Source organism: Leptodactylus fuscus, chromosome 6 (genome assembly GCF_031893055.1).
Source record: "Leptodactylus fuscus isolate aLepFus1 chromosome 6, aLepFus1.hap2, whole genome shotgun sequence".
Lineage (NCBI taxonomy): Eukaryota > Metazoa > Chordata > Amphibia > Anura > Leptodactylidae > Leptodactylus > Leptodactylus fuscus.
This window is the reverse complement of record NC_134270.1, coordinates 75,417,170-75,437,414: the sequence shown is the minus strand read 5'-3', so window position 1 is coordinate 75,437,414 and position 20,245 is coordinate 75,417,170. Positions and strand designations below refer to the sequence as shown.

The following is a 20,245-nucleotide window of genomic DNA, read 5'->3' as shown; positions in this document are numbered from 1 at the left end:
ATCTACCGGACATATGTGGAAGTGCTGATGGAACCTTTTCTGTAACCCTCAGTTACAATGTTGCATCTAATAAAAAATATGATGATAATGATGTGCAAGGCCATAATGACACACAAAGGAGTGGGATACATTACCCTGGCAGCTTTGGAAGAGTAAGGGTCCTCAAAGAGAGCCCAAACTTTAGGCTGGCACCTCTTCCACCAGCCCAGCTTTCTCCCATCTTCTTGAAGGCAGAGTCTTTTCAGATCCCCATCTTCCTCCTCCTCAGTGGGCTCAGGGGTCTCAAAGCTATCCAGAGCCTCCTCAGCATCTCTGTGCTGCCTGTAGTTCATCCAGCAGCAAGCCTCCACATCTGTCTCATCAATCCCCCAAAAAGCCAGTTCTTCCTCATAGAGAGGTCCGCAGACATCTGCAGGGCAATGAAGCTTGCCAGTCCTATAGTAGTTCAAGACATAAGCAAAGACTTGAGGATGCCTATCGAAGAAGAACTCATCGGTCTTGGGGTCATAATCAAAGTTGCTAAAGGCATCAGGCTCTGTGAGCCAGGAAAGTCTGGTGCCTGGCAAGGTTTTGAGGGTACTCCTGTAGGTCTCATGCCTGATGCCACCAACATTAATGACAATCTTGTCGCTGTCCTCGTTTTTGCCCATATCTCCTTTCAAACATGACTTGGAAGGAGGCTTGTTACCAGACTTGCGCCCGCGGAAGGAGGAAACACAAACTGAGCTGATCATAAGTGCCCTGGATGCTTTTTTTCTTTTCCTTCCTTTTTTTTTTCCTGGTGAAATCCGCAAGTAGAGATCAGGTTTCACTAGGACATCGAATCGTGTGGCTTCAATGTGGAAGCGTCATCACCCTCAGCTTCAGCACCAACACAATCCAGCCTCCCCCCTCTCTAGCTCACTCTCTGCACCCCCCTCCCCAAAAAGAAGAGACTTAGTACTGAAAGGTCCAGCTATAGTCAGTTCTTCATATAGACTCTCTATAGAAAAATAGATATATGTCTAGCTAGCTTCTAGGGGTCTACAGAGGGTCTGAGCTTGGAAGACTAAGGAAGAACATTGGATGGATACTTTGTCCACAGATGGATTGGCTTCTGCTGGAAATCTGTAACAGGAAACAGACAGGTTTATTTTATTATTACTATTTCCCTACTATAGGATATCATCACCACCCAGGTCCTCATCTCATTTCCCTATGTAAACATATGCTTGAGGACAGGACTTCTCCAGCTGCTTCATGATACGGGCTTGTATTAGCTGTATGGATGGTCTGGGGGTAATGTTATGGTGTTTCTTGTAGTCTATTATGTTCCTTAAGTACTTTATTTATCCATCAAAGTTTCCTGCATGATCAATAATCCTATTAATACAATACGCAAGTGTCAGTCTTTAGGGTTAATGGCATCTGGTATATAGATTTACTGGTTTTTGATATTAATTTGTGCACTCACCTCCCATTATAGTACTGTATATAATATGCCTAGTATTTATTAGGATCCTTTAGTTTCTTCATAGGTCTGTTTTAATGTCGGGAGTTTACCATTGCCAGAATACATGGCTCCCTCCAATATTAGGACATGTATTGGGGACAGCTCTGGTTCTGTGCAGTCAGGTAGTAAAAGGCTGACTGGGCTTTTCTTTGTATGATCAATATGCTGAACACTAATAAGGTAAGTGATCCTTCAGCGCTTCACTATAATGACATGGTTTCCAAGACAAGCTCTTGTATATCATGTGCTTTGTATTGTGGCTGCTGCACTTAACTCCTAGCAATGGGATTTTTGCTGATGCAGGGAAACCTGTAATAGTATATGCTGTTCATGTCCTGGAGCTATCTGCATGTGTCTTGTAGGTACTGTACTATGCATACCTTTTGTCTTCTTTGAGATGATGGAAGGATCACTGGCAGTTCTGTCTCTGCTTTTCATGGAAATATCTATTTATCTATCTATCTATCTATCTATCTATCTATCTACCTCCTATCTAGCTTTCCATGTAGTATCTATCTATCTATCTATCTATCTATCTATCTATCTATCTGATATTTATTCATCTCTCAACTAATTATCTATCTATCTATCTATCTATCTATCTATCTATCTACCTCCTATCTAGCTTTCCATGTAGTATCTATCTATCTATCTATCTATCTATCTGATATTTATTCATCGCTCAACTAATTATCTATCTATTTATCTGTCTATTTTTGATATTTATTCATCTCTCATTTATCTATCTATCTATCTATCTATCTATCTATCTATCTATCTATCTATCTATCTATCTATCTATCTATTCATCCATCCATCCATCCATCTACCTCCTACCTAGCTTCCCATGTTGTATCTATCTATCTATCTGTCTATCTATCTATCTATCTATCTATCTATCTATCTATCTATCTATCTATCTCTTTCTGATATGTATTTATTGCTCATCTAATTATCTATCTATCTCTTTCTGATATTTATCTCTCATCTAATTATCTATCTATTTATTTATCTCTTTTTAATATTTATTAATCTCTCATCTATCTATCTATCCATCTTACTATTCTCTATCTATCTATAATCAATTTCACATATATTACTATATATTACTCAAATCTGATGTCATATATGTATATATATATATATATATATATGTTTGTGTGTGTGTGTGTGTGTATGTGTGTGTGTGCGCGCGTGCGTTTCTATATGTATGTATCTATCTGCCATTCTAATAGTCTTGATATACATATTTGTAGTATTCATCTATATACAGTCTATATACTGTAGTCTTCACTTAAAATAACTAAGGCTTGTCGTGACAGTGTATACTGTAATCTTTATATGAGCAGATAAAATCTAAGAGGTAAATGTAGTCTTAATATGCTGTAGATAAACAACAATACAATGTATGTATAGTGTTTTAGCAGTATAGGGATTGTATCTTGGGAAAGATAGATAAATAGGCAGATAGATAGATAGATAGATAGATAGATAGATAGATAGATAGATAGATAGATAGATAGATAGATAGATAGATCCTGCATGCATTCCTCCTCAGTGCATCATCTCCTCTGTACTGTAATTCTGATTAAGTTGATGCTTTTGCAGCATCAGGACCTCAAGGGGAGCTGTAGGTTACACAGAGAGGAGCCTGCAGAGAAAATATCCCCACACTTGTCCTTGCTCAGCTGCTCAGTGAATGATTCGCCCTTTCCCATCTGTGCAGAATTTTCCCTAATTATTGGTAGTATCACTAGCAGCAGTGGCAGTGTAATATGCATGCTCCTGGTGCCTGGCCATACAGCAGTCTGCTAGCGCTCTTCTGTGCTCTCCTAAATATTACAGAGCAGCTAAATGTTCTTCTATGCATCTCTGATACCCTTTCCACAAGACTAGCTTCTGTAGGGGAATGGGGGATGGGATGGATTATGTCTTCTTAGGTGTCCTGCACTGTAAGAGCAGGCATTGCGGTAAGGAAACTGATTGCCAAAGAGAAATGTCCATTGTTGAGAGGATGATGGTATAGAAAATATAGAGAGGAACAGAGAAACCACAGTCTCTGGAAAGGGGGTAAATAGCTGCATGATCAGACATGGAGACTGCATAGCTACCTTGCGGCATCCTCTCTGCTGCTAGTCTCTATTCACACTCTTCATGATGATCTGTATGTATGTGCAGCCCTGTGATCTAAATAAACAGATCACAATGGAATAAGTGTATGTATGTGTACGTGGGGAGGGGGTAAGAAGATATTGATTAGTCATTAGTCTTCAGTCTTGAATGCCTGCACACAGCAATAACTGTCTGTGAATCAGTTTATTTATGCAAATATCCGACTCAAATATTCTCTATCTATCTATCTATCTATCTATCTATCTATCTATCTATCTATCTATCTATCTATCTATCCATCAATAGTGGCATGGTTACTAAGTCATCCATATGCTCACTGACTGATTGTATTATTTCTCCTACTCTCAAATAGTATTATCAGACACCACCAGCTCTTTCCAACACATCACTGGTGGCATATATATATATATATATATATATATATATATATATATATATATTATTGGCTGCAAAACATTAAGATCCTATGGTGTCTATAATTTTTCCTATTTGCCCATAGACCATCTTCATGTACTGTGCTGCATACTATCATAATATATTCCCTACCAATGGTATCATTATTCCCCACCAGACCTGTCACCTGCATCTCCTCCTCTATAGCCCATCATGATATTTGCTGGTCTTTAGTCCACCTTAGAGCTATAAAATGATTAAAGGAATGTCGGTATGCAAAACTTTTGGCAACTTTAAGACATTCCACCCCCTAACACATTACATGTAGAAAGTGAGCAATAAAGCTCCTGCTGTTCTGTGGGCCTATGGAAAGTCACCCAGCCATATCCTGTCCACCTAGGATAATTTAAAATGGTCTATATATTGCACAATGCCACATAACATAACAAGACTGTGTTTAATCAATACTGCTGCTTCGTCCAATACGTTACTGGAATACAGAAGTAGCCCTGGATTCTGCTTCTCCTCCAATCTCTGCTTATACTGTGTAGCTACATTCTGTCCCTTACCATGCACAAAACTGCAAGGGCAATGGGTCATATTTTATCTGCTGCAACTGCCCTGATCATTAACAGTCAACAACGGGTTAACACTGTGCCTACCCTCCTTTGTGCTGCATTGAGCAATTGAATAGTTAAAAGGACAGAATACCCTCCAGCCTGCAAGGATGCTAATATTGCTGCACTATATATGAGCAAGTAAAGCCATAGCAGCAGCAGGTGCATCCCTGTAGCTCTATACTCATGTCTACCCACAAGTACCTCGAGCCTCAACAACTCTGGGGTATTCAGCTATAAAGTCAAGGGATAATTATGTACGGTCAAGGATATCTCTCTATATAAATGAGAGCTTACGTCTGGGGATTGTACATAAAAGACAATTGCCCCATAAACCCTAAACAATAATGGAAATAGAGAACTCCTTGACTCCTTTCACATGGTTTACTGCACCATACCCCCACTATCCATCCCCCTCTTAAGGTAGAAATAGCCGACATGCAGTACTTACTTGGAAATGGGCACTTAAATCTGTTTAAGCTTTCAAACAGGTCCTTTGCTTAAGTTGCACCTTATATAAACATGACATTCTTCTATGCAACCTGTAAAATATATTGTATTGTCTTTATGGTTACCCCCACAGGAAGATGTAGCAAGATTAGCAGCCAACGTTGCCTCCAGCACAGGCTTTGTGAATGAAAATTGGAAAAAAAGAAGGAATTCTATAGAGGAAGAGGAATCATCATCTTGATTGCAGAAGGGATTAATATTGTTGCCTTGCCTGGCCTGCTGGTACCGCCGTGTCAAAAAGAATGGGAGGTTTCAAAAAAAAAAAAAAAAAAAAAAAAAAAAAAAAAAAAAAAAGGAAAAAAAGGAGAATGGTTTGAGCCTGTGTGTGTATCTCTCCCCAGCTTGCAAGATGCAGAATGGGGTTGTGCCCAGTCTACTGCAGACTCTGTTATGACATCATCACCTCATTAAGGTGGATTATCAATCTTCAACCTTTTCTTTGATTCCATTCTACATACTTAAACAGATGAAGGTAGAGGTAGGAATTTTTGTTTAGTAATGTACTCAGACAGGTACAAGGGCATTGCAAGGAAGCAGCACGTAGCAGCAATGTATACGCACCAGCATGCTGCACCTGTAGCACTTTTACAAGGATCCATAAAGTGTAGCTTCTTGGGTAATGCAGAGGAACAAGATGAAGGAAGCGATTGTGCCCCCTTATCATCAGCATACGATACATTGTAAATATCAGTACCAGGGCTGCATTGATAGCTAGAAAATATTGTACAGAAGTGTTACTGCTGGTGGATCCACCTTAAGGGAATTACAAAGAAATGCTGTAGAGTTGTGATAGGATCCTATTAAGAATCACATAGGTGCTATGTATAGGATGTTTTACATGTACTGAGAACCTGTTTTTGGAGCTGGAAGACACCTTCAAGGAGATGATCACATATAGACATACATTAATCGTACTAATAGTAGTTTCTGCATACTCTATTTTACAGGGTTTACAGGGTATCCTACCATTACTAAGCCCCAGAAAAAAAAATAAGGATGACTTACGTGACATTGGTTAGCTTACATGGAGCTCTCATGTAAAATGGAGACAAAGATTTAGACTGTAAGATCCAGGGGTCAGGGAATGTTCACAAGATTGTACGTCACTGCTGAAAATCTCATTATTACTTGCTGTGTGAGAACGCAGGTGCTGACTCGATGTGCAAGAGCCCGACCTTTTATCAATTTTGTATATTTGCATCTGGGTTATAAACTGTGTAAAATGATATTCTTTATCCTCAGACCTGTCTGCGATGTGTCATTGGAAACTGGCTGGAGTGAAGGAAACATGAGGACGTTACTGCAGGGAGGTTCCCTAGAGCACTTCAAAAGGTAAAGGGTTAATCTACCACAGCCTACAATTCGGTCCCTATGAAAGGGACAGCAGTTTGTAGAGCTTCACAAAGGGTTATATAGAATGACAGCCACAATGTCAGTAGGTATATCTTAGTGCTGTGACTTGAACTGGGTATTTAGCATGTATATATGGTGCATCTCCATGCTGCAGCCTCAGGGCGAACTCAATGAATTATAATACAAGTAAAGTTATCAGAATAATAAAAAATATGCACATATGGTTCAATAGGAAAATAGATAGAGGAAGGAGCACTGGCCATGAGAACTCACAATCTAAAAAGGATTATGTAGTAATATGGGGGAATGATAATTTTTGATCATACTTAAGTGAATGGTGAAGGTAATGGTTATCAGTTACTTGGGGTTGGAAATAGGGGGAGAGTTAAAAAGTGGTAACCAAGCCATGTTGTGTTGTCACCTCCCTTCCCTTACACAGATAAGAAAGTAAAAAGAGAGCTCCTGGAAGGAAGGCTTGGAGAAGAGTGAATGTGGCTGAAAATATTGCTGCAAATATCATCATGCCATATATGAACCATATATAAGCATATGTACAACATTTATGAATGAATGTGGCTAGTACTGGAGTTATAGAAGGACGGTTTGTATAGAATAGCCCTTGAAAAGGTTGTAGCATCCATAATACTAAAAGCACAGGGTCCAAAAGTCTTTTGGGAAAATTTTAAAGTAGCCTATTACTTCCCCCAAACGTATTTGATTGTCGCCACCATGTTACGAAGCACATTACATTGAAAAACAACATGCAACATTTGTTATGTATGTCGCTTTTGTAGATTTGGAGAGAAACAACTTTGAAGTCTTATGAAGCAGTCAGCGCCAGGGGCACATCTATAATGAGGAGATGTGAGGCGGCGCTATCTGTGGCAACCTAGGGGGGAGCAGTAATTTGACAATTTATTTAACCTAAAACAGCCCAAGACAGGCCGCTTTCAAGAAACACGCCGAGAGGAACCTGTCCTGGGCTGGCTTAGAAGTGTAAGCAGGGGAGGAGAGAGGTTGGCCAGAAGGGAGCTTGGGGTGCCTGCAACTGCAGATAAAGTTTACGTTACACTGCTGGGATGCCACGTACAGTGTCCCGACATTCTTCAGCATCAGGACTTAAGTGTAGTGGGAGCAGCTTCAACACAAGCACCCTGGAGTCAGAAGCAGAGGGCGGCCAGGACAGGAGTGTGGACAGGTAAGTAAAAATCATCGGTCAGTACTCTGTATGGGTGGGGGGAATACAGGTTGTCAGATACTGTCTCGGGCCATAAAAAGGGGGGTCATATACTGTGTAAGGGACACTTGACCTGCCAATGGGAGGACTTGTGCTAACTAGTGGGGCCCCCATCACGCAACCAAAGTATAGACACCCAGCAAACCCAGAGGTGAACTTAGCCTCTAATTTTTGGAGGTTTCTGAGGTGAACACAGTGCAGATGTGAACCCAACCTTACACACTTATGACACTGAACATCTGGCATATATCCAGCACCTCAAACCACGTGACATAATCACATGGTCCGTCATGCGTGTGATGCATCTGTCCACCTTGTGAGCACACATACTGTTATGTCAGTCCAGGTAGCTGCAACGGGGCTAAGGGATAGCAGTAGGGAATCTCGCCCTGCACTACTCCCACTAGCTAACCCGGTCCCTGCCTCACGGGTGTAGGTCGGCTGTTCTCAGGCTAAACCTGACCCCGACAGCTCCTCTCTCACTGACACCGTAGGCCTAGAGGGAAGTGGGAGAAGGAATGCCCTATAAGATCTCTAGGGACTGGAGACTAAAGGGGGTCACCCCTAACGAACAAGTGAAGCTGCTACTGACAGGGACTGACAAGGGTGTGCGCTGACTAACAACACAAGCAGCACACAGGAAACATGTAGGAAAGAATTCCCCAAACCAATATGGGAAGGAACCGTACACTAGGAAACAAACACAGGGAAACTGAGTAGAAATCAAAGGATAAGGCAATTCACTCACACAGTCAATTATACACGGAGGGAGGATTGGTGAACACAGAAGGGAAAACACACAAACCAACTTGTTCACCCAAAACCTCCCAAAAACCAACCACGGAACTTCCTCTATCCAAGATAACCACCTACTCCTCCTGCTAAGGCCTAGCTCTGTAAAAGCGACACTCAGCACAGAACCATGGGAGGCATGGGTTTAAATACAGAGTAGAGACCACTCCTCCCAGGTGCAAATGGGAGGACAGACTAATGAACCAGGAAATCAAGCTGCCTACCAACAGTGCGTGCGAGCAAGTCAGAAGGTGTGCACCAATACCCACGACACAAAATACTCCTAACAGGATCCTCCCCTCAAGGAGAAGACTCCGGATTCTCTAGGAGCATCCTTCTTCGGGAACTCCTTGTGGAATTTCTCCACGAGTCTGGGGGCTGACATATCCGACTCCAGAACCCAAGAATTATCTTCAGGACCGTATCCCTTCCATGCCACCAGATACCGTAGCTTCCCCCGAACATATTTGCTATCCAGAACTCGGGATATCTCATACTCCCCGGACTCAGAAACTGGTGGAACTTTAACTGGAGACGTTCCCTTCTTGGCCTTCTTTAACAAGGAGACATGGAACACCCGGTTTATCTTCCACCTTTTAGGTAGTTGCAGCTGCGCCGCCACTTCATTTACCATCTTGATGATCTTAAAAGGACCCACAAACCTGGGACTCAGCTTCTTGCTAGGAACCTTCAACCTGATATTCTTGGTGGACAACCAAACCATCTCACCAGGGAAGAACTGCAACTCTCCTCTCTTCCTATCCGCCTGGACCTTAGCCTGGTGCGACGCCCGCACCAGATTCTCTCGGATACGGGACCATACCCCTTGCAGCTTTTTAGAAAATAGCTCCTCCTCCGGAACTGGGGACGAAATGGAAGAAAATACTCCGAAAACAGGATGTCTACCACCGGAGCAAAAAAAAGGTGTGGTACCTGTGGCGTTGGAATCATGGTTGTTTAAGGAAAATTCTGCCAGGGGAAGAAAGTCAGCCCAATTATTCTGGTTCTCTCGAACAAAACACCTCAAAAACTGTTCCACATCCTGATTCTTCCTCTCTGTTTGCCCGTTAGACTCCGGGTGAAACCCGGAGGAAAACGACAGTGTAACTCCCAACCTGCTGCAAAAAGCCCGCCAGAATTTAGCCACAAATTGCGGACCCCTGTCCGAAACGATCTCCTCAGGAAGACCATGCAACCTTACAATTTCTTTAATAAATGACCCTGATAGTGTCTTGGCACATGGCAGCCTGGAAAACGGGATCAAATGGCACATTTTCGTGAAGCGGTCAACGACTACCCAAATGACCGTGAAACCCTTAGACACTGGAAGGCCCGTGATGAAATCCATAGACAGATGAGTCCAAGGTGCCTTAGGAGGTTCTAACGGATGTAGAAGACCGTGGGGACGGGTATGCGACGCCTTGGCTCTTGCACAGACCGAACAATTTTGAACAAACTGCAAGACATCCTTACTCCACCCTGGCCACCAAAAATTCCTAGACACCAATCTCATGGTCTCTGAAACTCCCGGGTGACCAGCAAGAACCGACTCGTGACACTCCCTCAGTAGACTTTGTCGGAGAGTAGTTGGGACAAACAGCTTGTTTCTAGGTATCTTGGAAGGTGCAGCGTGTTGCGCTTCGATCAAGGCTTTCTCCAATTTCGTGCCCAATACTGCTACCACCACTCCATCCCCAAGAATAGTGGCCGGCGCCTCTCGTTCCTCCTCAGTCGACATATACCGGGATAAAGCATCAGCCTTAACATTCTTTGAACCCGGCACATAAGTCACGGTAAAATGGAACCGCGCAAAAAATAGAGCCCATCTGGCCTGCCGTGCATTTAATCTCTTCGCCGACCCAAGATAAACCAAATTCTTGTGATCGGTAAATACCTGGACTGGCCTTCTGGCCCCCTCCAGGAAATGACGCCAATGTTCGAACGCTAGTTTTATTGCCAGTAGTTCTCTATCTCCGATGTCATAATTCCGTTCAGAGGCAGAGAATTTCTTAGAAAAGAAGGCACAGGGATGCGTACCCTCCTCGAACTCCTGAGAAAGTACTGCACCCACCCCCACCGAGGAGGCATCCACCTCCACTCGGAAGGCCAACCTCTCATCCGGCTGTCTCAAAATGGGAGCGGAGGAGAATCGCTTCTTCAATTCTTCAAACGCGGCTAGCGCCTCTGGCGACCACTTAGCACAGTCAGCCCCCTTCTTAGTCAAGTCCGAGATGGGTTTCACAACCTCAGAAAATCCCTTAATAAACTGGCGATAATAGTTGGAGAATCCCAAGAACCGTTGGACCGCCTTTAGGTTCTCAGGTCGCGGCCACTCCAAGACTGCCCTGACCTTCTCAGGATCCATCTCGAACCCCTTGTCCGATAGGATATAGCCAAGGAAACATAATTTATTGACCGCGAACACACATTTCTCCAGCTTAGCACTTAATTGGTTAACCCTCAGGAGATTTAAAACCTCTCTCACTCTCTCCCAATGAGTCTCCAAATCCGGGGTGTAAATGAGTATATCGTCCAGATAGACCACAACCCCCCTCCCTATGACGGCACTTAGTACATCATTAATAAAATTCTGAAAAAACGCGGGCGCATTGGTTAGACCGAAAGGCATCACCAGATTCTCAAAGTGTCCTAGGGGTGTGTTAAACGCTGTTTTCCACTCATCCCCCTTCTTGATTCTCAGCAAGTTATACGCCCCACGTAAATCTATTTTACTAAACCAGCGAGCTCCCGTAATCTGGCTGAAAAGATCCGAGATCAACGGGATGGGATAGGGATTCCGCACCGTGATTTTATTAATCTCCCTAAAATCCAAACAAGGGCGCAACCCTCCATCTTTCTTCTTTACAAAGAAAAACCCCACTGCTACTGGGGACTTAGATGGGCGAATATGCCCCACCTCTAGACTCCCCTCAATATACTCTTTGAGCGCCTCCCTCTCCGGAATAGTGAGATTGTACAACCTTGTCTTGGGTAACACTGCATTAGGTATAAATTTAATCGAGCAATCATAGGTGCGATGTGGTGGTAATGTCTTGGCTGCCCTTTCCTCAAAGACCTCCCTGAACTCACATATTTCTTGAGGCAAATTGTCTATAGACAAAGACATCACGGATATGGGCAGACATCGACCATTACACCCATGCCCCCAAGAAACTACTGTCTCGGTCTCCCAGTTGATAATAGGGTTATGCTGCTTCAGCCAGGGCCACCCCAACACTACTTGTGCTGGTAATTTAGACAACAAGAACAAGTCAATCTCTTCCCTGTGGCCACCCACAATAAACTCCAGACCCTCCACCTGTTTGGAGATGACAGATTGCTGTAGAGGGGTCTTATCAATAGCCCACACCGGTATCTGAGACTTCAAGACCAAAGGACTCACCCTTAGTTGCTCGCAAAACTCTGAGTCAATAAGGTTGACTGCCGAACCACAATCAACCAAAATCCGGCACTTCTGCCCATTTACCCATCCATCAAGGGTCAACCCGGCAGTCTGAGTACAGGAAATATGCACACCTCCCTCCTTAGTAGGTTTTCTTCCCTTACTCTCAATAGACCTGGGGTTATTACCCTCCTTGGCGAACCATTCTCTGGAGGGGCACACCCTTGCTAAATGTCCCATTCCTCCACACACAAAACAGCGTACTGTGCGGGACCCTTCACTCTTGGATCTAGCACTTCGCACAGTGGCCCCAATCTGCATGGGTTGGTCCCCCGGGTCCTCTCCAAAAACAGAGAATTGAGGAGGGCTAACCCCCCCAGGACTCTTGTCTCCACGCTCCCGGAGGCGCCGTCCAACTCTAATTGCCAGCTGCATGGCCTCATCTAGATCTCCCGGAACAGGGTGAGAAACTAGATGGTCTTTAACCTGGTCCGAGAGCCCTGTCTCAAACTGACTAAGTAGAGCGGGGTCATTCCAGTGTACTTCTGCTGCCCACCTACGAAACTCTGTGCAATATTTCTCTATAGCGTGATCCCCTTGCACCACACGTCGTAGGTTATACTCAGCCGTGCGTACCCTGTCTGGGTCGTCATACAGTAACCCCATTGTGGAGAAAAACGCCTCTACAGTTAGTAAGCAAGCTGAGTCGGCTGGTAACGAATGTGCCCAGATGAGGGGATCATCTCTCAATAAAGTAATAATAATCCCAACTCTCTGTACCTCAGAACCGGAGGAAAACGGCCGTAGCCGGAAATACAAAAGACAGTCCTTTTGAAATCGGAAAAAATCTGACCTCTTACCTCGGAAGGGTTCAGGTAAGCTGACCTTTGGCTCCAGAGGCCGACCCACAGGGGCGCTACTCACCTGCCTCTGTATGCCCTCCACCTGAGAGGCTGTGTGTTGAGCCAACTGCTGTACTTGAGATACGCCAGAAGCTTGGATGGCATCCATTCGTAGCTTGATCCCCTCCATCTCAGTGGAGATCTGCTGCACCGCCTGGTACAACTGTTTCAGGTCCGTCATAATGCAAACGAACCTTTCCTTTTTTTTTTTTTTTTTTTTACCGGCTGAGTGTACTGTTATGTCAGTCCAGGTAGCTGCAACGGGGCTAAGGGATAGCAGTAGGGAATCTCGCCCTGCACTACTCCCACTAGCTAACCCGGTCCCTGCCTCACGGGTGTAGGTCGGCTGTTCTCAGGCTAAACCTGACCCCGACAGCTCCTCTCTCACTGACACCGTAGGCCTAGAGGGAAGTGGGAGAAGGAATGCCCTATAAGATCTCTAGGGACTGGAGACTAAAGGGGGTCACCCCTAACGAACAAGTGAAGCTGCTACTGACAGGGACTGACAAGGGTGTGCGCTGACTAACAACACAAGCAGCACACAGGAAACATGTAGGAAAGAATTCCCCAAACCAATATGGGAAGGAACCGTACACTAGGAAACAAACACAGGGAAACTGAGTAGAAATCAAAGGATAAGGCAATTCACTCACACAGTCAATTATACACGGAGGGAGGATTGGTGAACACAGAAGGGAAAACACACAAACCAACTTGTTCACCCAAAACCTCCCAAAAACCAACCACGGAACTTCCTCTATCCAAGATAACCACCTACTCCTCCTGCTAAGGCCTAGCTCTGTAAAAGCGACACTCAGCACAGAACCATGGGAGGCATGGGTTTAAATACAGAGTAGAGACCACTCCTCCCAGGTGCAAATGGGAGGACAGACTAATGAACCAGGAAATCAAGCTGCCTACCAACAGTGCGTGCGAGCAAGTCAGAAGGTGTGCACCAATACCCACGACACAAAATACTCCTAACACATACAGCTTGGGTAATTTACTGTTGTCTAGGGTGAAATGAGTGGTGATTTTGGTGACCATTACCTTGGATTGTCATCCCCCAGACGAAGCAATTGCCAAAACAACTGCCACCCTGAGTGGTTGGTACAGATTAAGACTTCATGCTTTGCATTCTCCTTCTAATCCTTATTGTATATGTCTTTCACAAAATGTACATTAATATTGTGTGACCATGGCTTCTGGGCCATATAGCCCAGTTTAACATTGAGTGGCTAAAATACCATAAAGTTATGTTATTCATCCTGTATGTTGTCGAGATTTCATGTTAGGATGGGTTTATATCATATGCATAGAACCATGTGAAATCAATTAACAATGAACAAGACCTTTGTAGCAAAATGTTTACTTTTACATTTCTAAAGGCGATAGAAAATTAACATGCTGCTAAGTTTTTTCCACAATGTAAAGGACTGTAAAATATGGAGTAACAACTCAGTTGTTGGAGCTGTTGGCATAGTCCTATACAGAGGCCAGCAGCATATGAAACCCAACTGGTAAATGACAGAAATCAGAAAACCTTGTAAAACTCTAAGGGAGCGTTCACACTACCGTCGGTGTCCGACATGTAGTGTCCGCTCCTAGTGTCCGCTCAAAATCTGTCACGGACACTAGGAGCGGACACTAGATGTGTCCGTGACACCTGTCATTCACTTGAATGGGCATCGGGTGCATGCAGGGTTTTTCTGTCCGCTTGAGAAGTCGGACATCTTCTCTTGCGGACAGGGAAGGACGGGCACGGAGTGCAAAAGAACGCACCCGATGCCCATTCAAGTGAATGACAGGTGTCACGGACACATCTAGTGTCCGCTCCTAGTGTCCGTGACAGATTTTGAGCGGACACTAGGAGCGGACACTACATGTCCGACACTGACGGTAGTGTGAACGCCCCCTAAAACGGTGGTTGGCAAACCACCTCACATAGCTCTACTACCTCCTTATTCTCCCCCACCACAGCTCTACTACATCTACATCTCCCCACTTAGCTCAGTCACAGTTTCTGCACTGCATGATGCTATTGTTCCCAGTCACATTTAGGTGTGGATCTTGTCTATGACTGACAATGATCCTTTTGCAGTGACTACAAAATACTGGCTCTTAACATTGCTGGCAATTTGCAGGCCTGTAGTAAGAAGAAGAAATATCGCCCTTATTTGCAGGCTAAAAATCTGAAAAAATTAAAGGTCTTACCACTTGGAGACAACCATTACAAGACCATGGGAAATATCACTTTATTTTTTATGGTGACATTTGAGCAAATCAAGAAATAATATACATAAATGTGCAATATTATATTATACAAAAAATAAAAAAAAAATTGAGTCTTGACCATGAATCCAAGAACTTTCTATGGTCTGTCAGAAAACCAGCCATGATTTACTTACTGTAGTTGGGTTACCTTCCTGTGCTGTGTCCCTTCCTGATATGAGGAAGCCACAACTGGGTTTGACAAGTCCCAGACCATTAAAAGTCCTTGTATTTATTGGCAAATCAAAAAACAGACTGTCACTACCAATATGGTTCAAAAATATTGAACTATGCAGAAATTGTATGTAGTTGAAGTTTCTTGCAAAAGTATTTATACCCCTTGAACTTTTTCCCATTTTGTCACCTTACAACCACAAAATTAAATGTATTTCATTAATTTTCAAAATTTTAACCCAATAAAAATCTGAAAAGTGTGAAAAGTATTTAGCCCTCTTATATCAATACGTTATAGAGCCACCTTTCTCTGCAATTACAGCTGCAAGTCTCTACCAGCTTTGTACATCTACAAACTGAGATTTTTGCCCATTCTTCTTTGCAAAATAGCTCAAACTCATCCAGAATGGATGGAGAGCGTCTGTGCGCATCAATTTTCATGTCTTGCCACAAAGGGATTTAGGTTTGGACTTTGACAGGGCCATTCTAACACATGAATATGCTATAATCTAAACCATTCCACTGTAGCCCTGGCTTGAAGTTGAATCTCTTCACAGTCTCAAGTCTTTTGTGGCCTCCAACAGGTTTTCTTCCAGGATTGCCCTATATTTAGCTCCATCCATGTTCCCATAAACTCTGACCAGCTTCCCTGACCCTGCTGGTGTGTAGGGCTGGTGCAAATGTCTTTCTTTCAACAATGTTTTTTGTCACCAATTTTCCATAAAACACAAAGGCCAGGTTTGTGGAGAGCACGGCTTATAGTTGTCCTGTAGACAGATTCTCCCACCTGAATTGTAGATTTCTGCAGTTCCTCCAGAGTGACCATGGACCTTTTGGCTGCTTCCCTCACCAGTACTCTCCTTGCTCAATCTCTTAGTTTAGGTGGACGGCCATGTCTTGGTAGACTTGCAGTTGTAGAATATTTTTTCCATTTTTGGATGATGGATTGAACAGTACTCCTTGGGATTCTCAAAGCTTGAGATATGTTTTTAGATCCTAACCCTGCTTTAAACATCTTCACAACTATACCTCTAACCTGTCTGGTGAATTCCTTGGTCTTCATGATGCTGTTTGTTCACTAGTGGTATCTAACAAACTACTGAGGACTTCACAGAACAGGTGTATTTATATTGAGACTAAATTACACACAGCTGGACTCTATTAACTAATTAAGTGACTTCTGAAGGTAATTGATTGCACTGGATTTATTTAGGGGTATCGGAGTACAGGAGGCTGAATACTTTTGCATGTCGCAAGTTTCACATTTTTAATTGACTAAAATTTTAAAAACTATGTATCATTTTCATTCCACTTCACAATTATCTGCTACATTTAAGTTTGTGGTTTAAGGTGACAAAATGTGAAAAAGTTCAAGGGGTATGAGTAATTTTGTAAGCCACTGTATGTTCATGGGAAACCCTTTACAACAAAACATTTGAAACATTCTGAAACATTTCATAGACGTAATAAATCTTTCCAGTTGACACATGAGATTAAGGTACAGCAGGGTGTCCATGTCACATGTTCTTCAATCCTGAAGCAAGCAGAAATCCAGAACAGAAATTAAGTTCATGTCATTTTACAGGAAATTTGAAATGTTGTGAAAAACGACAAACGACCAAGAAAAATGCTCTACTACATGAAAACATATTACCTTCACATTTTTGGTATGTGCATTTTACCACAATTGCAAAAAAAGGATAACTCTTAGCACACTGACATCCTCCCAAACAACACCAATAGTTTGCTGTAAATCCAAGAGTGAAGGATGCAGCCTCAATGCGAGCCCAAGCATCCACCTTCACATCGGGAAGGTTTCTGGAGACCGGTATCGGAGGCAGTCAATGCTGCTACATTTCCACCATGATGTATAATCTAAACAGTGTAGTTACTAAAGTGAAACCCTCAATTGGAGATCTGGTGTGGCTAAGACCTAGATTACCAACTCTTGAAGCTCGATGAAAAAGAAAGAAAGGATTCATGTAACAGACCAAACAGCACATGATCTCCAGCCCTTGATAGACCCCATACTGTTCGCAGTATGGCCACCACAAGCGTGATGCATGCATGTATGCAGCACAAGTGCTTTATACTATAATCAATGCCACCGCTTGTAGCATAGAGCCCAACAAGCATCAAAAAACATGTGCTGTCTGTTCCTACATGCTACAGAAGTCACTGCCATCTTCTTTGAGGAGCTCCAGGAGTTGAGGGTCCAAGTGTTATCCATACAGGATGTCCTCTTAATAGGTTCACTGAAGCACATACACCACTCGGACCATACGTGGACCACACTCGGACCACACAGCACCACAGAAAGAATGCAGCTACATTGTCCAGAGTTTGATACCGATTGCCTGTAAGTCATCTGGACCTAGGTCGTGACTAGAGATGAGCGAACACTAAAATGTTCGAGGTTCGAAATTCGATTCGAACAGCCGCTCACTGTTCGAGTGTTCGAATGGGTTTCGAACCCCATTATAGTCTATGGGGAACATAAACTCGTTAAGGGGGAAACCCAAATTCGTGTCTGGAGGGTCACCAAGTCCACTATGACACCCCAGGAAATGATACCAACACCCTGGAATGACACTGGGACAGCAGGGGAAGCATGTCTGGGGGCATAAAAGTCACTTTATTTCATGGAAATCCCTGTCAGTTTGCGATTTTCGCAAGCTAACTTTTCCCCATAGAAATGCATTGGCCAGTGCTGATTGGCCAGAGTACGGAACTCGACCAATCAGCGCTGGCTCTGCTGGAGGAGGCGGAGTCTAAGATAGCTCCACACCAGTCTCCATTCAGGTCCGACCTTAGACTCCGCCTCCTCCGGCAGAGCCAGCGCTGATTGGCCGAAGGCTGGCCAATGCATTCCTATGCGAATGCAGACTTAGCAGTGCTGAGTCAGTTTTGCTCAACTACACATCTGATGCACACTCGGCACTGCTACATCAGATGTAGCAATCTGATGTAGCAGAGCCGAGGGTGCACTAGAACCCCTGTGCAAACTCAGTTCACGCTAATAGAATGCATTGGCCAGCGCTGATTGGCCAATGCATTCTATTAGCCCGATGAAGTAGAGCTGAATGTGTGTGCTAAGCACACACATTCAGCACTGCTTCATCAAGCCAATACAATGCATTAGCCAGTGCTGATTGGCCAGAGTACGGAATTCGGCCAATCAGCGCTGGCCAATGCATTCTATTAGCCCGATGAAGTAGAGCTGAATGTGTGTGCTAAGCACACACATTCAGCACTGCTTCATCAAGCCAATACAATGCATTAGCCAGTGCTGATTGGCCAGAGTACGGAATTCGGCCAATCAGCGCTGGCTCTGCTGGAGGAGGCGGAGTCTAAGGTCGCTCCACACCAGTCTCCATTCAGGTCCGACCTTAGACTCCGCCTCCTCCGGCAGAGCCAGCGCTGATTGGCCGAAGGCTGGCCAATGCATTCCTATGCGAATGCAGACTTAGCAGTGCTGAGTCAGTTTTGCTCAACTACACATCTGATGCACACTCGGCACTGCTACATCAGATGTAGCAATCTGATGTAGCAGAGCCGAGGGTGCACTAGAACCCCTGTGCAAACTCAGTTCACGCTAATAGAATGCATTGGCCAGCGCTGATTGGCCAATGCATTCTATTAGCCCGATGAAGTAGAGCTGAATGTGTGTGCTAAGCACACACATTCAGCACTGCTTCATCAAGCCAATACAATGCATTAGCCAGTGCTGATTGGCCAGAGTACGGAATTCGGCCAATCAGCGCTGGCCAATGCATTCTATTAGCCCGATGAAGTAGAGCTGAATGTGTGTGCTAAGCACACACATTCAGCACTGCTTCATCAAGCCAATACAATGCATTAGCCAGTGCTGATTGGCCAGAGTACGGAATTCGGCCAATCAGCGCTGGCTCTGCTGGAGGAGGCGGAGTCTAAGGTCGCTCCACACCAGTCTCCATTCAGGTCCGACCTTAGACTCCGCCTCCTCCGGCAGAGCCAGCGCTGATTGGCCGAAGGCTGGCCAATGCATTCCTATGCGAATGCAGACTTAGCAGTGCTGAGTCAGTTTTGCTCAACTACACATCTGATGCACACTCGGCACTGCTACATCAGATGTAGCAATCTGATGTAGCAGAGCCGAGGGTGCACTAGAACCCCTGTGCAAACTCAGTTCACGCTAATAGAATGCATTGGCCAGCGCTGATTGGCCAATGCATTCTATTAGCCCGATGAAGTAGAGCTGAATGTGTGTGCTAAGCACACACATTCAGCACTGCTTCATCAAGCCAATACAATGCATTAGCCAGTGCTGATTGGCCAGAGTACGGAATTCGGCCAATCAGCGCTGGCCAATGCATTCTATTAGCCCGATGAAGTAGAGCTGAATGTGTGTGCTAAGCACACACATTCAGCACTGCTTCATCAAGCCAATACAATGCATTAGCCAGTGCTGATTGGCCAGAGTACGGAATTCGGCCAATCAGCGCTGGCTCTGCTGGAGGAGGCGGAGTCTAAGGTCGCTCCACACCAGTCTCCATTCAGGTCCGACCTTAGACTCCGCCTCCTCCGGCAGAGCCAGCGCTGATTGGCCGAAGGCTGGCCAATGCATTCCTATGCGAATGCAGACTTAGCAGTGCTGAGTCAGTTTTGCTCAACTACACATCTGATGCACACTCGGCACTGCTACATCAGATGTAGCAATCTGATGTAGCAGAGCCGAGGGTGCACTAGAACCCCTGTGCAAACTCAGTTCACGCTAATAGAATGCATTGGCCAGCGCTGATTGGCCAATGCATTCTATTAGCCCGATGAAGTAGAGCTGAATGTGTGTGCTAAGCACACACATTCAGCACTGCTTCATCAAGCCAATACAATGCATTAGCCAGTGCTGATTGGCCAGAGTACGGAATTCGGCCAATCAGCGCTGGCCAATGCATTCTATTAGCCCGATGAAGTAGAGCTGAATGTGTG

At 44.3% G+C, this 20,245-nt stretch overlaps 1 protein-coding gene and 2 long non-coding RNA genes across 8 annotated transcripts in view; 1 reads left to right on the top strand and 2 right to left on the bottom strand.

Moving 5' to 3' along the window:
• Window positions 1-912, bottom strand: part of LOC142210839 (voltage-gated potassium channel KCNC1-like) — an 85,205-nt gene extending 84,293 nt beyond the window's left edge. For all 6 annotated transcript variants that reach the window (XR_012717001.1, XM_075280290.1, XM_075280292.1 and 3 more), the window contains exon 1: window positions 135-912. Coding sequence is in view for 5 of the 6 variants with exons in the window: in XM_075280290.1 (XP_075136391.1) it covers window positions 135-734 (600 nt within the window). In the remaining variant the exon portion in view is untranslated. The remainder of the gene's footprint in view (window positions 1-134) is intronic.
• Window positions 1-20,245, bottom strand: part of LOC142210868 (uncharacterized) — an 892,280-nt gene that overhangs the window by 855,273 nt on the left and 16,762 nt on the right. The window lies entirely within an intron of this gene.
• On the top strand, window positions 912-6,485 carry LOC142210867 (uncharacterized). Its single transcript, XR_012717003.1, has 3 exons — window positions 912-1,127; window positions 5,219-5,623; window positions 6,388-6,485. It is a non-coding gene; the product is annotated as an uncharacterized LOC142210867 (long non-coding RNA).